At 35.8% G+C, this 12738-nt stretch overlaps 1 protein-coding gene across 1 annotated transcript in view; it reads right to left on the bottom strand.

The window, feature by feature from the left end:
• LOC138305503 (dynein axonemal heavy chain 6-like) overlaps positions 1–12738 on the bottom strand; it is a 64779-nt gene that overhangs the window by 1080 nt on the left and 50961 nt on the right. The window contains 18 exon segments of the mRNA XM_069245757.1: positions 62–225; positions 667–913; positions 1247–1504; positions 1875–1996; positions 3405–3519; positions 4295–4399; positions 5275–5375; positions 5762–6002; positions 6485–6578; positions 7679–7869; positions 8242–8421; positions 8756–9029; positions 9814–9920; positions 10127–10306; positions 10738–10918; positions 11607–11779; positions 12028–12213; positions 12432–12734. Of these exon segments, the coding sequence (XP_069101858.1) occupies positions 62–225; positions 667–913; positions 1247–1504; positions 1875–1996; positions 3405–3519; positions 4295–4399; positions 5275–5375; positions 5762–6002; positions 6485–6578; positions 7679–7869; positions 8242–8421; positions 8756–9029; positions 9814–9920; positions 10127–10306; positions 10738–10918; positions 11607–11779; positions 12028–12213; positions 12432–12734 (3222 nt within the window).

Raw genomic sequence — 12738 nt, 5'->3', positions numbered from 1 at the left:
ATCTTTTCAACGTGTTTACCAATGAAACATTATAGAAGATGAAAATAATAAGTAATGTTACCTCTTTATCGAGTTCTATCTCCTCTCCAAATTTTAGTTCAGCCATTTGTTTCGTGACCTCCTTCTGGTCACGGAATAATTTCATTGGATGGAAGTGGAATGACAAGTGATCAATAGGAAGGTTATATTTACGGGCGTAATTCTGTAGTGACCCAGTCAGGAAACCTGCAAACCAAAAATGGCAAATTCAATAATTATTGTACAGGTAAAAAATTTTAATCTGCATAATTTTATTTCTTGAGTTCTGTATTTAAAGTTGTTAAGGCAAGTGATATCTTTTTATAGTAGATAATTTGGCGCTAAAACATTACAGACTAAAATAAAATGACTTAAACTTTAAGGAATTTCTTTAAAACTTACAACAAAATGAATGCTAATTAATCCTGTCAGCAAAGGAAGGAATTTGTTTGACTATTGCAAGGAAACCCTTTTCCCCCCTTACTGTTTAAAAGATCATTTCATGATGTTTCATATCACATCTGACACGATTTGTTTCTCCTAAATATTGTTCAATATGAGGAAAGTCTGTGAAAAGAGTGACAATCAAATCTCTAACTAATATTTCAATTGCAAATTACACTGCTATACATATTGCCTGATTCCAACCTTGAGGGAAGAAGAATCCAGACATCCAGAAGGACTTTGGTAGCCCATGTCTGATCCAGTTGTCTATGAAGGCCGTGCGGTAGGTGAGATCCTCCACCCAGGAGGCGAGGGGCTTCAGGGAGGGGTAGGCTGCGTTAGCCCACATTGTTGGCACTTGTTTGTTGAGGAAGGCATTGTAAACCCCTTCTAGGGCCTCGCTCATCACCACCATGCCCTTAATGGCTTTCTGTAGTGTCAGCAAATAATTCTGAAACACAAACATTCAAAACTGCTGTAAATTGAAAATCATTATAATTAATTTATTAGCTTCTTTCTCTTCTCTGAAGTATTTTTTGTCTGAATAGTTATATATATCTGCAGAATTACTAAGGTGTATCACCAAAACAACTAAATCAAACATCCTTCTTGAAAATCCTAAATAAAGGTCAGTTTTATCCCAAGTTATCCCCGTAGCCAAAAGCTATTGATGATCGTTGATGAGGTTGATGACACTTACAAGATTATCTCCTTTGGTAAAAGTTATTTACTTTGATTATATAAAAAGTAATTGAAATTATCTCCCTTGGTAAAAGTTACTTACCTTGATGACCTTGAGGAGGTTGTTGAAGCGGTCAACCTCCTGAGTAAGGACAGTGGTCAGTGAGTTAAGACGACCCTTGGCGTCCAGCGCAAACATTTCCTGATTAGCCTCGTCAATATCCAATTTGTCTGTAACTTTCTCGAGAATACTCTCAGCGAGTTCATACACAATATCGTCGTTAGATTTTCCCGTTCCTCCAGAAGACATACGAGGTTGTAAATCAAGTATAGTTGTAACCAAGGCCATCGTTTCTTGGTTCTGTTGAAGAGTAAAACAAAGTTCATATTAGATAGCCACAAGTGTAAGATTCTTTTTATCACATTATGTGACAACACAATAGTGTGTATGACATGGCTGACAACACAATAGTGTGTATGACATGGCTGAGCGGGCAAATTAATGAAGTGTGAAAATTGTTTTCCTTTTTCATTTTTTGACCAATTGAAAAATCATTTATTAACTCAATCATCCCTGCAATTTCATTATGAACTGGTCTAGTCCTTGATTGAGAAGAGTCTACATGTGTTTTCAGGGGTATATCTGAGTCTTTTGAAGTAAGTGCACATGATCCTGCTCTTCACTTTACCAAATTACAAATGGATACAAAGTAAACAAAACATTTAATTACCTGGAACGCAATGTTGGCGTTTTCGTGCATGCCAAATATTTCTGGTTCCTCAATTTGTGGTAAGGACTCTATGTAATCCCTGTAGTTTTGCAGCTCCTCCATATCAGCGGCATAGGATATACCTGTAAATCATACAAACTTAGATATCAGGGGCATAGCATATACCTGTAAATCATACAAACTTAAATATCAGGGGTATAGTAAATACCTGTAAATCATACAAACTTAGATATCAGGGGCATAGCATATACCTGTGAATCATACAAACTTAAATATCAGGGGCATAGCATATACCTGTAAATCATACAAACTTAAATATCAAGGGCATAGCATATACCTGTAAATCATACAAACTTAAATATCAGGGCATAGCATATACCTGTAAATCATACAAACTTAAATATCAGGGCATAGCATATACCTGTAAATCATACAAACTTAAATATCAAGGGCATAGCATATATGTAATCAAGGCATGTATACATACAAACTTAAAAAAGTAAATACCTGTAAATCATACAAACTTAAATATCAAGGGCGTAATTTGAGTCAGAGAAAACTGGAGTATCGAGAGGAGAGTCACATGATCGGGCACCATCCGACCACTCTATATTGCAATCATACAAATTTACATATCTAGGGTGGAGGTTATACTGGTCAATTATACAAATCAATTTCAATGGCCTGGATGTGAGTGTGCAAGCTAAGGGTCGAATAATAGGAGGAAACTAATTGCCTTGCAAAAACCCATGTGATTGGGTGGGTGATCCTGAACTTTTTCACATCGCGCTGCTATGATTTGAGCGAACCCTGGCTGGCTAGGTGAAAAGTGAGTGGCTTAACAACTACCTGACCACCCTATACTGCAAACTCGGGCAGAGTTAATGTCAGGGCCAACATTTATATTTGTCAATAATACAATTTTGTATACATGTCGTGGGCGGAGATTATATTTGTCAATCACACAATTTTACATGTCGTAGGCGGAGATTATATTTGTCAATCACACAATTTTACATGTCGTGGGCGGAGTTTATATTTGTCAATCACACAATTTTACATGTTGTGGGCGGAGTTTATATTTGTCAATCACACAATTTTACATGTCATGGGAGGAGTTTATATTTGACATTGTTTGTCAATCACACAATTTTACATGTCGTGGGCGGAGTCTATATTTGTCAACCACACAATTTTACATGTCATAGGCGGAGATTATATTTGTCAATCACACAATTTTACATGTCGTGGGCGGAGTTTATATTTGTCAATCACACAATTTTACATGTTGTGGGCGGAGTTTATATTTGTCAATCACACAATTTTACATGTCATGGGAGGAGTTTATATTTGACATTGTTTGTCAATCACACAATTTTACATGTCGTGGGCGGAGTCTATATTTGTCAACCACACAATTTTACATGTCATGGGCAGATATTATACTAGCCAAACTTATCAATTTTTATATTTTGGGTGGAAACATGCAAACTTTAATTACGGGTAACTATGACAACGTGATAAACTTACCTGAAGGCGAGTACTTGTAATTTGGGTCGAGTGTCTCTGGGTAGAAGAAAGTTTTAAGTATCGTGCCGAGACATCGTTTATCGTGTACATCTGTGACACGTCCACCATAGGTAATCTACAACAAAGATAGCACACTTAATTAGCATATTGCAATTACTCTCAGGCATCGTTATTTAATAATTGGACATCATATGTAGTAGTACAAAATCTTCTTACTGATTTGACTTGATATGATATTCTAGGATAGGGTTTAGGAGAAAGCCGGAGTATCTGGAGAAAAATTACTGCCCTACACATCAGCCAGTATCAAACACCAAACCCAGAGGTGTAGGATTAGTGATACCATTTTAAACACTTTAACTCTTTCATCCTTTTGTAACTTAGTAGACTCTACTATGCATTGAAGTGGAGGAGTCCATTATGGCCTACAGTGGTGAAAGGGTTAACAACTCAGTCAATGCAGCTCCCACAAAAAGCTTTTAAACCTCATTCCGTTTTACTAAAGAGCACAGTGTCAGCAAATTAAGAAAACTTTTCAAACTGATGGAGATGGATCCTTGCCTCTGGTATTAAACCTTAACAGAGTGTGAGAGCTTGAAAGAATGGATTGAAATGTAATGGACATAGATAACATAAAATGACCCCCCCCCTCTCCTCCCACAATTCCTATGTTGGTACGTTATTAAGATGACAAGATCACACTATCTATAAAACCATAATTATAACTTGACTTTCCAAACAAAAAAATGAAATAAATAAAAAATAAAATGATGAGGTGATGCAACAAAAAATAACTAATCATTTGAGCGGATAAAGCATCTAAAGAAAAAATTCCATAAAAACTGATTATACAGTTTAAGCTATTTCTGGTTTATATTTCCTTGACTTACCTCCCTTGATATGTAGATGAGAGCGTCCCAAGGAATGGTTCCGTCTTTACAGAACATCTGTAGATTGAGTAGGGCACATTCACGATCACTATCGCTGAACTCATACTGTAATAAAAAAAAGAAACTTTCTTAATTATATCATACATGTTCTGTATTTTCATATTACAGAGTTATCTGCCCTTGCGGGTAGGTATTGATTGTGACATCATGTCTTTGCGAGCGTAACATTATACTTATCAGAGAAAATAATGTGAATTTAGCTCACAAAATAATGACATCACAATGAATACCTACATGTAACTTGTAAGGGAGGTAACTGTATTATGCAAAGATGAAAGCGATATTTCAAAGTATCACAATTTATACTGACAGTAAATGAAGGAATAAAAAATTTGCATTTAATTGTACAATTAAATATTTCCAAATTATTGAAATTTAACGCAAGCATTTTAATGAATATTTTAAGAAGAATTCATTGTTTCCTCATCAAATTTAAGATATTATAGTATTATAGTTTCAATAGAATAATATAAGCCTTAAAAGTTTAAAACTATTTCAAAAGTTATTTCAGTACATTTGTCCGTTTTTTCTTTTAGTACATGTAAATAAAGCTTCGTAAATTTTGCAATTAATCAAACATTTATAAACAGTGAATTTCCTTGCAAATTTGCGAAAAAATTTCCACACCACAAATAAATCCACATTTATAGTAACCAAATGATTTATCAGTCAATATCTCCTGTTACTGTAAAAATACTTTCTTTCGCGTGCGATTTAATTTCATGAAATTTGCAATCCAAGTAAATTCACAAAAGTTTTTTTCCACAAATTAACATCTTCATCTTTTACACTGATAGGAAATCCCATTCAATTTAATCTTCACAAAATTGTTTTGAAATGGAAATTCTGAAATTTAGCAGCCATGAAAGAAAATTGGTTTATAGTAATCTAGTAGTTCTATAAATAGCCTCGGGACTTACCCTAATGTTCCAGCCGAGGGGACCGAACTTCTTCCTCTCCAGGATAATGGCGTGGAAGAAACAGAGTCCAAAAATCATTCGCTTCCACTTCGCTCCAAGTACTGTGTAAGGAAGGATATAACATACAATATTGTATCCAATGAAACACAGATTTTGTCATCTATACAATTATAGACTTTTAATGAGGTCTGTGAAGAATTAATAACCACATGATGAGATTTTCATAAAATTTACATTTATAGACCTATAATAAGGTAAATCATAAGTTGAATATCAAAATAAAAGGATTTTTTAAATAAAATTATCATTTATACAATTAAAGACTTCTAGTGAGGTCCATCATAAGTTGAATAACCACATAAAAGGGATTTTTTGATACATTCATAGATTTCTAGTGAGTTAATAAGGAGTTTTTGTATTCAAGAGATATACTGTTGTTGAATCCAAATACGAATTAAAAATTAAATAAAGCCGGAATTTGTCATACCATTTTCTTCAAAGAAGGTGGGTGTCATTTCGCCGAATGCACGTCTCATATTTGCACGCAGGCCCTTGGGTGGTTCGTTTGTGACCTTGACACTGTTTTGAAGGACACTAACTGGGAATGCCTTGGAAGGCATCGAGCTGAGGAAAAGACGGAAATCTTCGTGGATGTCCTGCGGGGCTTCGCCCATCTGTTTGACGACGTTCTCCATCGACAACATCCAAGATGCCGCTAAGTGACAGTTCTGTCATAATAAAAAGACATCATAAATGAAATTAAATTCTAAAATTTTTGATTGCAATGTAATGAACTACATATCAAATTAATATGGTATTAACTGTCATGAAAAACCTATTGAAGTTTTTCTACAAGCACAAAATATTGAAAATATCTATCTGAACTCCATTTTCTACTAACTAAAATGAATGATGCAATAAATGTCTCTGGTTTGAAATTCTATATCTGTTGTTGTTTATTGTTAGCTGCAAACAAATTTTATTTTCTTTATTCATAGTATAATTTATTGAACTCTTTTAAAGTAGAAAATTAAAATCTGAATCCGGGAGACAACAGAACATGTTATATAAGCAAGCTAAATCATGCAGGACTGCATGGGAAAATTTTTTTCATTGATGCTGCATATTTTTCAGCCATGCTAATTTCTAGAAGATTTTTTTTTTTTAAATGTCTATACACTTTTGTAAAAAGTGCTGTTTCTATAGTTACCTGTAAGATGACCCAGTCGCCAGTCTTTACCGCGCTGGTGATGAGTTTTTCAGCTACTGGACCTTGACCTTGTCCGAGTGAAATGGACTGAATCCTACGGGGAAACAAAACCATTTAATCTTTGCCAAAATGTATTGAGAACAAGTTAAATATTAGTCACTACCATATATTTACATTTTCACTGCAGTCCCACTATATAACTTTACCAAGCGCAGTTGGCAGTCATATAGACAATGAAATTCAAGCACATATTATCACGTCATTATCATTGTGACGTCATAATTGTCGTGCCAGCGATCCCAGAAAAGCTGCTGTTCAAATGGCTGTTCCATCCATGACAATAATGAATGATTATTTCATTAAAGATGCCAAATCCCTTGGGATTTCATCATAAAATTGTAACCAAATGTAAATACAAGCATTGGATGTCTTTTAGTTGGTATTCATAGCCAATATAAATACCAACTGAACAGAGGCAAATTCAACATGAAGCGCTAACAGGGGGACCGTCCTGTAACCTCTGTATAGGGACCATCATTTTTAAAAGATGTCTTTCGTGAGGTCACAAATGGCGACAATTTCAACAAAATTTGACCTGTGTATAAAGATCACCTGGCTAGAAAGACCTTTCATGTTGTTTCTTTGGTGGTTTGACTGTATTAACATTAGGTTTGGGGACAGGACACAAAATGCTGATCTTGTGAAGATAAACACATGAAATGTATTGTATAAACTATTCCTTAGCCATGGACCGCAAAACTACAGTACATATTGTTTGGAATCACTTTTGTTGGTATGCTGAGAAGCCCTTACATACAGTTGAGAACTTTGTTTACCCAAGCTTAAATAAATTTAAGATCCTATTCGACAGATCGCCAACTGTCAATCAAACTGCATGTGGCTTTGCATTTTGTATTGTGTATGCTACGATGTTTGCTCCGACATTGAATAGAAACATGTGTGTTTGCGAGCATGAGATGTGGCTATATTACACCTGACGATCGGTCAATAGATTCAAAGTGTTTTATCTATTGGTCTATGCTAAAATTTTCAGTTTATTCCGGATTTTCTGATTATTTTATATTATACTATGGCCGGTGTTCAAAACGAACATGAGAGATGTCATTTTCTTTTCGCAACTGAAGAGAAAGAATGTATTAAAAACTAGGACACTACCTTAGATAATATACTTACTTGTCTGAGTAACCTTTGTCACGGGCGAACCTCAGGAAGGCTCCCATAGGGTCAGAGCCTGTGCTCAATACGAACACAAGAGGTGTGATCTTATTCATGTCATCGTATAGCGTCTGTAGACTAACTGGAGGACTCTCCACGAACTGTTGTCCAAGATTCTCACGCACAAAGTCAGTCACAGCAAAGATTGTCTGTAAGCAAAATACACAATTGTTAAGTTATGATTTGATAGTATGTCAGTAACAGATAATTTTTCATTGAAAGAAAAAAAAAATCAAAAAAAAAAATGTCTTTCTCTTAACAGTATATTAATTTGTATGGAACAGTATTATCTAACTCTTTTCTTAAACATCATCATCATCATCATCATCAGCAGCAGCAGCAGCAGAAGCAGCATCATTCAACATAATCATCATCATCACCATTATCATCATCATCATCACCATAATCATCATCATCATCATCATCATCATCATCATTATCATCACCACCATCATCATCATCATCATCATTCATCATCACCACCATCATCATCATCGCCATATCATCTCAATCATATTTACCTTTTCTTCCTGGAACACTTTGATGAACATGAGTTTCTGGAAGCTCGTTAATCGCAGATTCCAGTGACCTTTGATCTTTCCGTCATCGACCTCAATCTCCTGTTCCTGTCCCTCCTTCAGCGGCTCGGGCTCCGGCGGGAGAGGTTCGTAGGTTTCGTATTCGTCTGGATTGGCATGAATCTATCACAAAACACAAAATTAAGATTAATTTTACTTCAAACTTTGTATCGTTTCAATCTATGATGAATGTCAAAAAGAAGATAAAATTTATTTTCAGCCAAAATTTTACACCAAAAAAAATTGTGATAATGAAAATTAATTATGTAATGAAAGAAAAAGTATGGAAACACACTATAAGCTATTAAGAAAGATGTATAAAAAAATTAAACAACTGCTGCGATAAGGGATGTCCCTGTCTAACACATGTTTTATTCCTGTCCAACAAAACAAGACAAAAGTACAAAACATCTCCGTTTAAATCAGTAAAAATAACCATTTTCTGCGTTAATCGTACCTCAGTTTCACCGAGTTTGACCCACACTGGTGTTTTCAACAGATCTGTGTGTACACCTCTAAATATTGGTATGGTATCGCTGATATCGCAAGCCTGATTCCATGTCAATTTCTTTATAAAATCCACCTCGGGTTTCGGGGCTCGCTGGCGGTCCATGCCAGTGGCACCACGCAGGAAGAAGTTCCACTCTGGCAAAGCAATATGATTTTCCTGTTTCATGATCTCAACACACAGCATAAAGGAGAAAACCAGTTTGTCCTTCTCAAAAAGTGCCCTGTCAAAATACAAAATGGAAGGGGTACATCATCATCATCATCATCATCATCATCATCATCACCATCACCATAGTCATCATAAACATCATCAACAGCTTTCTGGCATTTAACAACTAATTGGAAGGGGTTATTAAATTGTTTAAACAGCCTTCCCAGAAGTTCTGGCAGTTAAAAGTTGTGAAGAGGGAGTTTTTCAGTTGTTGTAACAGCCCTCTGGCAGTTAAAAGTTGGGAGGAGGGAGTCATTCAGTTGTTGTAACAGCTCACTGGCATTTAAAAGTTGTAAGTAGGGAGTTATTTTTAGGAATTCAGTTGTTGTAACAGCTCACTGGCATTTAAAAGTTGTAAGTAGGGAGTTATTCAGTTATTGTAACAGCCCTCTTGTAGTTAAAAGTTGAAAAGAGGGAGTTATTCAGTTGTTGTAACGGCGCCTTCTCAGTTAAAATTTGAGAAGGAGTAATTCATATGTTGTAACAGCCTTTTGGTAGTTAAAATTGGGAGGAGGGAGTTATTCAGTTGTTGTAACAGCCTTCTGGCAGTTAAAAGTTGGGTAGAGGATTTATTTAACTTGTCCTATGCCAGTTTGAAGAATAACAATTGTGGAAGGGTCATGTTATGTGTTGCAACAGCTTTCTGGCTGATAAAAATTGGTAGGGGGGTAGTGATGAGTCATATAATAGCCTTCTGGCAAATAAATAATTGTTAAGGGGGTATATTCTTTATTGTAATTGTCACATGACATCACATTAGGGAATGACACAACTGATTGTAACAGCCACCTTACCTAGCCACATTTTTGTAGATGGCACTCGTCGTTTCGTCGAGACAAATCCTTAACCGCTTTTGTAGGTCTGGGTTTTTCTCACTAGTTTGAATTGTGGTGTTGAAGAGCTGAAATATAACAGCAGATTTTATTGGATAATACGTTTACAACATTGGATTTCATTCATAGTAAACCTCATAATAAATTACAATGGAATTCCGTTTCACAAAAGTGAAATATATAGTTACAGCATATAAGCTGTTAGGATTTTAAAGTTTATACAATGCTTTTTTGCTTTCAGATTCTTTTTGAATATTTCATCATTGTGTCATACCTGTTTGAAATACTTCAGTGAGAACTGGTACATGGGGTCCACCTCTCCCATATCGGCCACCACAAAGTACATGACGGAGCCGCGCGCTGCGACTGGAATGTACTTCTCACGAGCCGTGTTTATCTTTTCCTCAGTCACCTCAGCCTCCGCAAGTCTCTGCTTGATCACACCTGAGGTCACCTAAAAAGGTCAAAGTTCAAAATTTAATATCTATTAGGCCAAAGAAAATGATTTGTCTATTTAGGGTTACCTGACCGACCCTGATTTTTGCCCCACTTTTTTACAAAAAATAATAATTAAAAGTCGGGATTGCAATCTCTGACTCTGGTTCCAGCCATTATTTTAGAGTGAAAGACACTAAAAAAACAATGCTCCCCACCTACTGACCCATTTTTTTGTCCATGTAACCCTAAACAGACATATTTATTTTTTTGGCCTTATAAGGTCAAAGTTCAAAATTGAATATCTATAGTTTTTTTGTATCTGATAAAGTTGACTAACCTTAAATTGTCATAAACCTTTCTGTTATCTCTCTGACAAATCACAGCTTAATAATAATAATTAGATTAATTAGAACTAGTTTGTATTCAATCATGACTGTGACTTCTTACCTTGGACTCATTAAGAGTGTTAATTAGTTCCTCGTTATCGAGAATATTGCCCTCTGATTCAAACAGCAGCTTCAGAATTCTGTCTTCAATAGCCTTCAACTGGTTCTTATCGGCGTTGATCTTCATAATCAGCTGATTCCTCTGTTCCTCAAGGTCGGGACGCTCCAGACCGACCACATCACTACAACAATAATAGATTATTTAAAATTTTACTTCAAACAATACTTAACAAATTAAAAATAATATATTGTTTTGTAAGTACCATATTCGACCCAATTAGCGCTCCTGTCCCTATCAGTGCGCCTCCCCCTTTTTTAGGCTTCAGTTTTCACTTACTTTGAATTAACTTATGCACACTGACAATATGAAAACTTAGTTTTTTTACTGATTTCTTTTGCAAATTGATTTATGGCTTACATTGTAGAATAATTTTATGAAAGGCAAATCCAAATTTGTTTCTACTAAGCGACCCTGAGTTGCTTCAATTTTTTAAGTGCCCTAGGCGCTTATTGGTTTGAATACGGTAAGTATGTAAGATTCAATCAAACTAAGATGTAAAAAATAGTGATCTTATCAAAGACAAAAAAACATTGCGAAATGGTTGAGTCGTATATAGCCTTGACGCCAGATTGTAAATATTTTAAACCTCTAATATTTTATTTTTTTAAAAAATATTTTCTATTTTGTTAAAATCGTGAAAAACTTTGCCCACATAAATATTCAACTTTACAGTAATTTACAATTTTTTTTTAATAATTGCGAAAATTGTGCCTCACAAAAACCATTTATTTGCAGTATGATTATATGTGGAAAATGCAAAGCACTCTAAAAAGATCTGTATTCACATGAAGTAATGGTCACTCCCTTACCCTAACAGCTGGTCCTCCAGACCCTGTTTGGTCACTGTGAAATTGATGATGGTCACTTTGATGCAGACTTCTGGCAGATAATGAGGGTTGGTCATCTTGGACGTCATGAAGAAGCGGAAGTTACGATCGTAATCGATGTCGCTGTCACCGAGACGGATCAGTAGACGCCCACCCTAAAGATTCAAAGTAAAGGATAAACTTATATTCAAGGTTAAGGTGGGGTCAAAGGTCAATATTGTATTTTTTTCATGTCAATATTGTATATTAAGATCAAACTTATTTGAGGTCAATATTGGTTTTTTCATGTCAATATTGTATATTAAGATCAAACTTATTTGAGGTCAATATTGTTTTTTTTCATGTCAATATTGTATACATGTATTAAGATCAAAGTTGTATTTTGAGGTCAAATGTCACTTACCGACATGAAGGTCTGTTTGAGAAGAACAGGTTCCAAAGCTGGATCCAGGGACTCTCCGAGATCCTCACACAACACGGGCATTCCGATACGGATACAGTTTTCCAGAGTCCGTAGGAAGTTACTGTCTGTTAGCTTGATAAACTTCAGGCCATTCTTCGCTTCCTTGTTCCTGATCCAACGGTTAGCCTTCAATGATGATATCAAAACAATATTAATGTTTCTCTCATTTCTGGTATTAAACCAAGGAGTAGATAGAATTTAAAGCAAAAATTTCTATTTATCAAAAACTCATCCAACCCCTGAAATTTCATAATGGACTGGTCCAGTCTTTGATTTAGAAGAGTCTAAATGTGTCTTCAGGGGTGATTGAGTTAATGAACTTGTTTAATCCTGATATAATGTACCTGTTCTTGAGGGTCAATCATGAGGGGCCAGCGTCGACCCCGTGTCACCAAAATAGCGTTCTCAGTTGACAGCTGATCCTTTGGCAGACCGTCCATGTTCCATTGACGAATCTCAAAGGGGTCAGCCAGGACGGAGATGATGGTCATTCCTGCAGTGACCGGTATCTCCATCTCCTGACAGCGTTCTGTCCACCCGGTCACTAGCTCGTGTCGGTAGGTCGCCGTAAATGCTCCGTAGTACGCGACACAAGCCGCCGACACAAACACATCACCAACGACATTGCCGATCTGTGCGTTAAAGTTCTGA

This window comes from Argopecten irradians, chromosome 13, assembly GCF_041381155.1.
Source record: "Argopecten irradians isolate NY chromosome 13, Ai_NY, whole genome shotgun sequence".
NCBI classification, from domain to species: domain Eukaryota; kingdom Metazoa; phylum Mollusca; class Bivalvia; order Pectinida; family Pectinidae; genus Argopecten; species Argopecten irradians.
Note: the sequence above shows the minus strand (reverse complement) of the source record. Positions and strands in the feature narration are given on the sequence as shown.